This window comes from Rutidosis leptorrhynchoides, chromosome 4 (genome assembly GCF_046630445.1).
Source record: "Rutidosis leptorrhynchoides isolate AG116_Rl617_1_P2 chromosome 4, CSIRO_AGI_Rlap_v1, whole genome shotgun sequence".
NCBI classification, from domain to species: Eukaryota; Viridiplantae; Streptophyta; class Magnoliopsida; order Asterales; family Asteraceae; genus Rutidosis; species Rutidosis leptorrhynchoides.
This window is the reverse complement of record NC_092336.1, coordinates 418,070,282-418,080,486: the sequence shown is the minus strand read 5'-3', so window position 1 is coordinate 418,080,486 and position 10,205 is coordinate 418,070,282. Positions and strand designations below refer to the sequence as shown.

The 10,205-nt window shown below is 33.2% G+C and overlaps 1 protein-coding gene across 2 annotated transcripts; it reads left to right on the top strand.

The window, feature by feature from the left end:
• The first annotated feature begins 5,160 nt into the window (after nucleotides 1-5,160).
• Nucleotides 5,161-8,052, top strand: LOC139844191 (fasciclin-like arabinogalactan protein 18). 2 transcript variants are annotated; one of them, XR_011757863.1, is made up of 3 exons: nucleotides 5,161-6,772; nucleotides 7,576-7,707; nucleotides 7,868-8,052. XR_011757863.1 is itself a non-coding variant. In XM_071834406.1 (2 exons), exons 1-2 carry the CDS (start codon nucleotides 5,479-5,481, stop codon nucleotides 7,629-7,631), a joined length of 1,350 nt encoding a protein of 449 aa, XP_071690507.1. In that variant the 5' UTR covers nucleotides 5,352-5,478; the 3' UTR covers nucleotides 7,632-7,725. The 2 variants fall into 2 exon arrangements, 1 of the variants encoding a protein (XP_071690507.1); XM_071834406.1 differs by lacking the exon at nucleotides 7,868-8,052 and having other exon boundaries at nucleotides 5,352-6,772; nucleotides 7,576-7,725.
• The last annotated feature ends 2,153 nt before the right edge of the window (nucleotides 8,053-10,205 follow it).

Here is a 10,205-nt window from a genome sequence, read left to right as displayed (position 1 = left end):
CATATTATAACCAACATGCATTTACTATAGTTGTTGCAAACTTCACAACAAAGCTCGCTATTGCGAAACTAGCTAATCAAGGTGTTCACAACAGCAAATGGATATTGCCACATCTAAGTACATATATACTAAACAAAATATAATATTAACATAAGATATTACTAACACTAAACAAACATGCTATTTGTTATGATTTTATTTGTCAGTCAGAGCTCGTCTACCCACCAACACATTAGCTTTTTGACGGTGCCCGTGACCAATGGGATTCCATGACCCACGGGCAAACCCGGGGTTTTTATAAATACATAATAACTAATACGTGCCCATGGATACCCACAACCGCGGGTAAACCCTTGATAAATTATGGATAACTATATGTAATCGGATTAACCTGTGTACCCGTGGATTTCTCAAATGAAGTAAAAACATCAATTACTCATCTTTCTGATCAGATCATTCAAGAAAGCTAAACCATTTCAACAACTTGAATCAAGACTATATAAGGTCAACGCTACAATAATATATACAAAAGAGCATATATTTATATACTTACCTGAGTAATCATCTTATGTTTAAGAACTTTTTATTTATCAAGAATCTTGATAGCAACATTGTCACCACTTTCAACATTTCTAGCAAATTTGACCTTTGCAAAAGTCCCTTCACCAAGTGTTCTTCCAAGTTCATACCTACCAACACTTGTTCTTGATGGTCTTGAAGATACCGTCCTTTTAACCCTAACCTTAATTTTAATTTAACCCTAATTTTATTTTTATAAAGTATATTAAAACACCCCTGTATTGTAATCTTCTATCTATAAAAATATACAAGCATATTCTTATGAATCTTTAAAAATCTTTAAGAAAAATGTAATATTTTTATTACTATTTCATCTTCAAATATTCAAAAATCAAAAGTTTCAAGTGCAGATACTAAATACATATACCATCCATGTTTCAAACAAAGATTAAACCAATAAAATTGCTAATTAAATATCAAAATCTCTGCTTTTTGCAGGGTTGCAAAAAGAAGGATTACATCAGCTGCAAACGGCTGACTCAATATTTGAAAATTAGCTTATACATTCATAAATGAAGCCATAAATTGTATTTTTGTACCAAGTTATACTATATCAGACTCTAAGTGGCAGTTACAACCCATTTAGTTGGGAGCTCAAATGGGTCAGATACAAGTAGGTAATAAAAATGGGTCAGATACAAAAATTAGATAGGTTGAAATAGGTCAGATATTAAGCAACACAGTTTAATAAAAGAATATTTATTCATGTAACCCACCCAAAAATCTATTTGGTTACAACTAACCGTTTACTTCATGTAACCCTTTTGACCTTAACCCACCATACTGAAAATGGGTCCAATTTGTCACGTCTAATAATATATACGTAGGGTGGAGATATACCAAGATGGACATGGCGACAGATAAGCATGAATGAAAGTTAGAACTAACTGCATCTTCCCTTGATAGGACACATAAATTTTTAGTTCCTGCAACCACAGTCCTCCCATCTTCATAAGCAGCCAAGTTGAGTTCTTTATCATCGACCTGCTTTCTTAAATTTGTAGGCAGGCAGAGACTTTTATAGCTCCTCTATTGTGTGCATGATCTTATCTAGAGCCCATGATATAAGTTATACCTGAAAGTCAACATCAGATTGTGGTGCACTAAATGAATGGAATTGTGTATTTGATATAACTAAAGGTAAGAAACATTATACATAACCTGAAATGTTAATATTGTATGTAACATTTATTTTTTTCGATAAGAAAATATATGTAAAAGAGATTGAAGCAGAGGTGGTAATTTCGACTCACTTCGACCCACTTTCAAAAGAGACAATTTAGGTTATACATTCATGCAACAAAAATGTAATGCATTCAAAATTTTAAAAGTGGCTGTAAATTACGTAACATAAATGCAATTGACAACATATAACTATAATTTCTCAGTTGACACGTCATGGTTGCCAGTTATCTATAAAGGTCAACAAACACCTACAACAGAGTGTCCTGAATTTATCCCTTCATGCATAAAATTTAATGGCATTGTGTATCATGCTACTTTTTTTTATTTGTTGGATATAAATTTGACATAGAGAGTAACGAACCTGCTTAAGGTTTCCAAAGATCTGCAAACTATAAAGTGGGCTCACATTGCTTTATAGAAGCATCAGTTGTAAAGATTTCCTTTATAGTTGGTTCAGAAGAACCATCCTCCGATGAGATTACATTATAATCTGCTTTTAACAAATTTAAAAAAGAAGCACAAAATTAGAATACTACCACACCATGATATAAACCTTGAATAGCCTGACACCAAGAGACCAATCTTGAATATCCTAACACCAAGAGACTAAACAACACATGTATATAAAGACCTTCAATATGAAGTGTGAGGCTTGTTATTTATCAAAAAATCAAAAAATTCGTTGACCCGTGACCACAAATATCTATCTACCTAGAGAATTATATAAAATAGCAATACAAAATTAATAAATTTTTAGAAGTAAATAAAAGTCAGCATGCGAAAAAGCAACCAATATGGATCAACGATTGCATTAGAATGGAACATTATAAGAACTTCGGGCGACTTGTGATCCATTCGACCCAATTTTCATTGTGGCTAACTATTAACTCGATTCGTTACATACAACAATAACCCAATTACCTGAACCTACTTATACGTAACTAATTAGTTAAAGTTGCCACTTTCACTTCATAAGATGTTACCTCTTCTTGCTGCTTCTTGAGCTATCCTTAGCCATGATCGAGCATATTATGCCACTATACCTGTCATATTCTGCAACTGTAATCACTGTGAGATGCCAATATTAATGTCTTTGTAAAGGCAAAGCTCAGAAAAGTCAATTATACAAAAAACACCATCTTTTAGTTTATTACAGGGATACCTATAACTACAGCTTTCTATCTATTTAATATTCACATCAATCATCGAACCCTTTATCTGAGATATAGGTGATGGAGTTGGATAAAAAAACTTATGTTATAAATATAACAGTGCTAGTTGAGGTAAAAAGATATAATTACAACTGATACACTCTTATTTTCCTTAAATCCTTCACCCATTCAATCACCTTTGTAGATGAAAAGCACACATGGTCAGCTTAAAACCGAATAACCTGGAAATCAACTGAACACCTGTTCGCCAACTTTCAACCTGCACAAAATCAATTCTGTAATGATAACCATTAACTGAATCCTCATAAAAGAGACAAAAGAAAAGCAGGGAACAATTATAGGCCCAACTAACAATCAGGGTAAAATAAAAACCCTAATCGATTACCAATAACGAAAAGCCCTAATTGAAGAACCCAACAATTAGGGTCAAATAAAAACCCTATTTTCGTAATATAAAATCACCAATGACATTCGAATTGCATAAAATAAGAAATCGTAAGATCAAAACAACAACTTGTTAATCGTAATCAAATCTAGTTGTTCATGATTTTGGTAATTTGATTCAAAACAACTTGTTAAATCGTAATGAAAACAACAATTTTGTTACATCGTAATGATATGAACAATTTTGTTAAATTGTAAATTGAAAAATATTTCGCAAACGATATTCGATCAATTGTTATAGATGAATTTTTCCGTTTCCAATTTAGGGTTTGGGTATGTTTTTTTTTAACATCTATTTAACCTGCGAATATTAATCTTTTGTGTTATTAGAGGTGTTAATTACTTCGGGACACGTGTCAGCATACGAAAATTAGTGAAAATTAGTAGATTAATTGTAGAATTAAGGAAAAAAAATAGATAAATGTTTAGGGGATCTGGTAGCTTGACACGCGGAATTAACTTACCGGTTTAGTAAGATAGAAGATTCAAAAGCATTCCATAATTTTATCAATCTCATTCCTAATGATCTTTTGAATGGTTTAAATTTTAACTTCTATATTTTTATTTTTTATTTTTTATTTTTTATTTTTTGAAAAGCAAACTTTGTTATTCATTAAACGACCTTGATGTACAACGATCAACAAACAACATTACAAACGACTTTACAAACAGAAAGGAGAGAAACGATCAACGACTAGATACAAATTACTAAATTGGATAACGGACTAAATCAAAAACAGCGACATTTAGCCCGGATCCACAATCATATTTGGGTTCGATATCCATTGAAACCAATCGATCTTTCCTTTCTTCCATCTACAATTTATCCATTCGAAAGCGCACTATTGGATTTCTATATTTGTTTGGTATACAATTTTTTAAGAGATTAATAAAACAAAATATCATGGAAAAAGTTAGTTAGAGTAGTATTAAAAAATAAGCCAAGAGTTTGCAAAATGAGAATAAATAAAAATCGCTTATACATATTACATATCAAGTGAAATATTTATTTGAATCTTTAATTTTGATTGAGATCCTTACAATCACATGTAATTGGATCTTACAATCACATGTGATTGTCACGCGTTTATAATTTCATCCATTGATTATATTGATTTAAGGGATGAAATTTATTCCCCGATTTTCAAGCAAAATTAAAGATACAAATGAATATTCTCAAACTCCTTACTTATTTATTATTTTATATTAAATTACATTATGAAACTCCTACTAATTTTTAAACCCTTTGTATAGGTAGGATCCAACGGGGTTGTATCCGATGTGGCAAAGAGGCAACACCTCACCAACATCCGTAGCCATTTGTTGGATTGGCAATTTGATCTGTGTTGGTTGAAATGCAACGGAATAAGCAATGTACGTTGCTTTGATTTTAATAATTTTTTTATTATTTTAAAACTATTATCTTGATGCTTTTTAATACTTACTCAATTATATTTTAACACATCATCTCAATACTTTTAACTCACACCAAAAACCAACAGCATGAGTACTTCACTCAATAAACTAACACATCCTAGTCAGTAAAAAAGTACAAAAAAAAAAAAAAAAAAAAAAAAAAAAAAAAAAACCCATCATGAACCTATAACACGAGTAAGCACTGCGAGTAGTCTTATCAATCCTTTTATAAAATAAACTAAAAAGCTTTTCAATTACAATCATAAATTTATAACTCCAATAATAAAATGCAGAATTTATTATATTTATATATATATACAGCTGTAAACTAGTTTAGACACCCTTTCAAGCTAAAATTAGCCGCCGTTTAACTAAAGCCGCTTTTGAGCCGTATAACAACCGCAAGAACCCATTTTGTCTACCGTGTGATCCCCACCATTTCTCTTCCAGCCTGTGTACTCTTCACTTCCCCTTCAACCTAACTAATAAAACGACATCACCTCTCATCGTTTCATCTTTCTCACTCACCCTATCTTACCACCTCTTTTATTCATTCCCCTCAAAAACAACCAAATCCAAATTCCCAAAAAAACCCACATTTCCTATTTCTCAATCATCAAATTCATCCTCGAGTTCTTCAAATTCATCATCAATAGTTCAAATTCAGTTCAGTTTAATCCCCATGGATTCAAAAATCTATGGTGCATTAAACCTCATCATTTTAATTTCATCAATTTTCAATCTAAACGCATTACCACAACAAAACCTTAAACAATCATCACAAATCAATTCAAATTCAGTTCTTGTAGCACTTTTAGATTCACACTACACAGAATTATCAGAACTCGTTGAAAAAGCACTTTTATTACAAACACTTGAACAAGCAGTTTCGGATCATAATATCACCATTTTCGCACCGAGTAACGAAGCACTTGAACGAAACCTAGATCCTGATTTCAAACGCTTCTTACTCGAACCACGAAACTTGAAATCGTTACAGAGCTTGCTCCTTTACCATATTATACCTTCTCGGGTCGGGTCGAATAAATGGCCCGGAAAAAACATCGTTAAGCATAAAACACTTTGCGTTGATCAAAGTCATTTGACTTTAACCACAGAAAAATCTGGAGAAAAAATTGTCGGTGGTGCAACTAGAGTGACCCGACCCGATGACGTCATCAGACCCGATGGATTAATCCACGGTATTGAGAGATTACTAGTACCACGATCCGTACAAGAGGCTTTTAATCGAAGGAGAAATTTAGCGTCAATATCGGCGGTTTTACCGGAAGGAGCGCCGGTAGTTGACCCGAGAACACACCGGTTAAAAAAACCAGCCGCTCCGGTTCCAGCTGGAGCTCCACCGGCTCTTCCGGTTTACGACGCACTGGCACCGGGACCATCGCTAGCTCCGGCGCCAGCGCCCGGTCCAGGTGGCGCTCACCGTCATTTTGACGGCGAGAGTCAGGTTAAGGATTTTATCCAGACGTTACTTCATTACGGCGGGTATAATGAATTAGCTGATATTTTAGTCAACTTAACGTCGTTAGCAACGGAGATGGGAAAGTTAGTTTCTGAAGGCTATGTGATAACGTTGTTAGCACCTAACGACGAAGCGTTAGCGAAGTTAACGACGGAACAGTTAAGTGATCCAGGAGCACCTGAACAAATAATGTATTATCATTTAATACCTGAATATCAAACGGAAGAAAGTATGTATAATTCTGTACGGAGGTTTGGGAAAGTTAAGTATGATACCCTCCGGGTCCCACATAAGGTGGCGGCGGAGGAAGCTGATGGGTCGGTTAAATTTGGTCAAGGTGAAGATTCAGCTTATTTGTTTGACCCGGATATTTATACTGATGGAAGGATATCTGTACAAGGTATTGACGGCGTTTTGTTTCCGGTGACGGAGACGGTGGAAACGCCGGTGACACCGACGGCGCCGCCGAAGGTTGTTGCGAAGTTTAGAAGAGGTATGCTTTTTTGGAAATTATTTTACTCTGAAAAGTCAAAGTAGCACGTTGTTGTATTTTTGTGCATTGGTAGTTGTACATATTTAGAATTTCTGTGAATTATAAATTAATCTTAATATTTGTATTAACAAATAAAATAATTTTGGGAATAAAGGAATCCAGCAAACACGAACTGTGAGATAGTGAAACCAGTACTTTTAGTACTTGGCCTACCCTACAATACAAGATACTTAAAAGACTTGTACTACTCCCTCCGTCCCATTACAAGTGTCCACTTACTTTTTGCACACAGTTTTAGGAAATCCCACTAACTTCATTCTCCACCAATAAGAAATCTTCTCTCTCCAGAATAACCTCTTCTCATTGGTTGAAACACAAAGTGGACACTTGAAATGGGACATCCCAAAATAGAAATGTGGACACTTGTGGCGGTACGGAGGTAGTATTAATAAAACATAACACATGTTAAGTTAATTTGGGTTAAATTGTTTTATTGCTGTAGTACAAGTTGACATGATAAACGTACAAATATTAATGCATTAGTGTATATATATATATATATATATATATATATATATATATATATATATATATATATATATAAAGACTTGTACTCTGTGCTTGAAACTTGTACTATTAATAAAACATAACACATGTTAAGTTAATTTGGGTTAAATTGTTTTATTACTGTAGTACAAGTTGACATGAGAAACGTACAAATATTAATGCATTAGTAGAATATAAAAAATGTATATATTTATGGTGCATTAAATTTTAAATATAAAATCCTTTTGTATTTGCAGGAAAATTAATGGAAGTGGGGTGTACAATAGCTGGAGCACTGGGACATAGTTGTTGATTCTTTTTAATTTTTATTTTTTTGGAATATACAAAAAAGGGGGAATTAGAAGTCAAATACAAGATGCAAAGAAAAGGTGTGTATTTACTATAGTTTTATTTATTTAAGTTTATTTTTATTTATAAAAAATAAAATACTGGTGTTATTATTGTGTATTTTCCAGTATTAAAATTTGATTTGATTATAATTATCATGAAATATGGAAGTGAGAAATTAAATATTATTTTCCATTGCAGTGATTGTTTGGAAGATTCTGTCCAAATAGCATATAAAAAGGAGTGGACGGTGCAATTGCATTTCCCCAAGATGAACAAAGTGTGATTTTTTGTTTATAAAATTTTTTTATTATATTGATCATTACACTATACATTTTATTAATATAATTCAAAAATACTGTAATTACTACGTATGTAGTTTTGGTTTTGCAAAAATATACATTATTTTCCCTGTCCATTGTTTGTTTTAATTCACTTAACAAAACATAAAATCATAAACTGATTTCTTGTTACGGAGTACGGAGTTTTAAATATTAGTAATATAAAGTATTGTGCATGGATTTAAAGAATAATTTATACATAATTTGAGCTAAATAAGAAATTGATGAGGACGCAATCTCTTGAATATATAGTTTTATTGGCGTCTTGACTTAGAGCCTATATTGAATTTTAAGCATGATTTAAAATTTATGGAAATTTAATTTTATCATTTTCATAGCGTTTCAATTTTATTTTTAATTTTACTATTTTTTTTAAAAAAAAAATCATTTTTATTAGGTTCAGTCGGAAGCAATCTCTTTATCCGTCGAATAGAGAGAGGGATGACTTTCTCTACTTTTGAGAGTGTTTTGTTGGTTTATTTTGACTAGTAGAAGATATGTTTATCCCACATTGGTGGGAGGAAGATGTGAGGGGTGAGTGACTTGGTTATATAAGAGGGGCTAAGTCTTCATTCCAAATCGCACCAATCAATACACTTTAAGTATTTGATTATTTCTTTCTTTCTTACCCTTGTTTGAGAGTTGTATTAGTTAAATATTTCGGAGAGTGTAGTTGGCTTAAGAGAGTCGTCTATATCATTGTAACAATTTGTGATATAGTGTATTTCTCTCTTTGGGGGCCGGTGGTTTTTCTCCTGTTTTGGAGTTTCCACGTTAAATCTTGTGTTGTGTATTGTTCTTATTTCTTTACTATTATTGTTGGGCTAGGTGGTGGGAATTAGTGAGACCGTAATTTCCCAACAACTGGTATCAGAGCGTCAGGTTTGACGGGGGTCTCGGTTATAGGAGTCGGAGTATGCTCTGTGGTTGCCACGGGAGTGGATCGTCCACATCAGAAACGAGTTCTATTGATCGTATAGGGTATCTGGTTAGATAATATTTTTCTGATTCGTAGTAATAGTTGGATTTGTTAGTGGCCTAGTTGTGGATTTCCGATTTAAAGGGTCCTGGCTACCTGCTACATCTTTTGGCTATTCGAAACGTGAGCAAAATCAGAGAAAGTGTTGTTTATAGGATACGGATACGATGTCGAAGTTCAGTCCAATGAGGTTTGATGTTGAGAAATTTGATGGGATGATCAATTTTGGCTTATGGCAGGTTCAAGTCAAGGATGTGTTGATTCAGTCCGGGTTACACAAGGCATTGAAAGGTAAACCCACCTTTGTTCCCGGCAGTGATTCTAGCAGTAAGTTCGATGAAGAAGAATGGGATGATATGGATTTGAGGGCAGCAAGTGCGATTCGTTTATGTCTTGCAAAGAACGTGCTTGCAAATGTGCACGGGTTATCAACGGCAAAGGAGCTTTGGGTTAAACTAGAGCAGTTGTACCAGGGCAAGGGCATCTGATGATGTAGCGTGAGGGTACGTGATAATATTAAATTTTACTAGGAAATACTACAAAATATGACACAAGTTTTATTAATTTACGGATGGGATATACCTAAACCTTGCTACAACACTATAGGCAGTGTACCTAATCGTAGAGTAGTGTAGTTTTTAGTAAGTCCGGTTCGTTCCACAGGGAGCTGGTGAAGTTAACGCTATATTATTAAGTTTATTTGTAAAAATATATATATAAATAAGTAGTAGTATTATTATAAAATGGGGGTTTTACCGTTTAATGACCGGTTTGTCGATTTTAAGCGTAAAAATAAATGACAAAAATTAAAGTGCGTAAAATAAATTGCGATAAATAAAATGACAGAAAATAAAGATACGATGAGAAATATAATAAAAGAATTATGCTTATTTAAACTTCCGTAATCATGATGTTTGACGTGTTGATTTTAATTTATTACCATGGGTTCATTGTCCTTTGTCCTGGTTTATTTGATACGTCTATCTGGTTTTTGTCCATAATAGTCCATCGGTCATAAATATAAAGTGCGAGTATCCTCGTCAAATTACCCTTATACCCGAAGTCAAATATTCCAACTGATTAAGGATTTAAACTGTGACGCAGTTATCACTTCTGTCAACAATTACACCAGTTATCACTGTATGTAATCCACCCCTGTTTTAATTAGTTTATGAATATTAATTCATCCACTTGATCAGAATGAATAATCAATTACCCA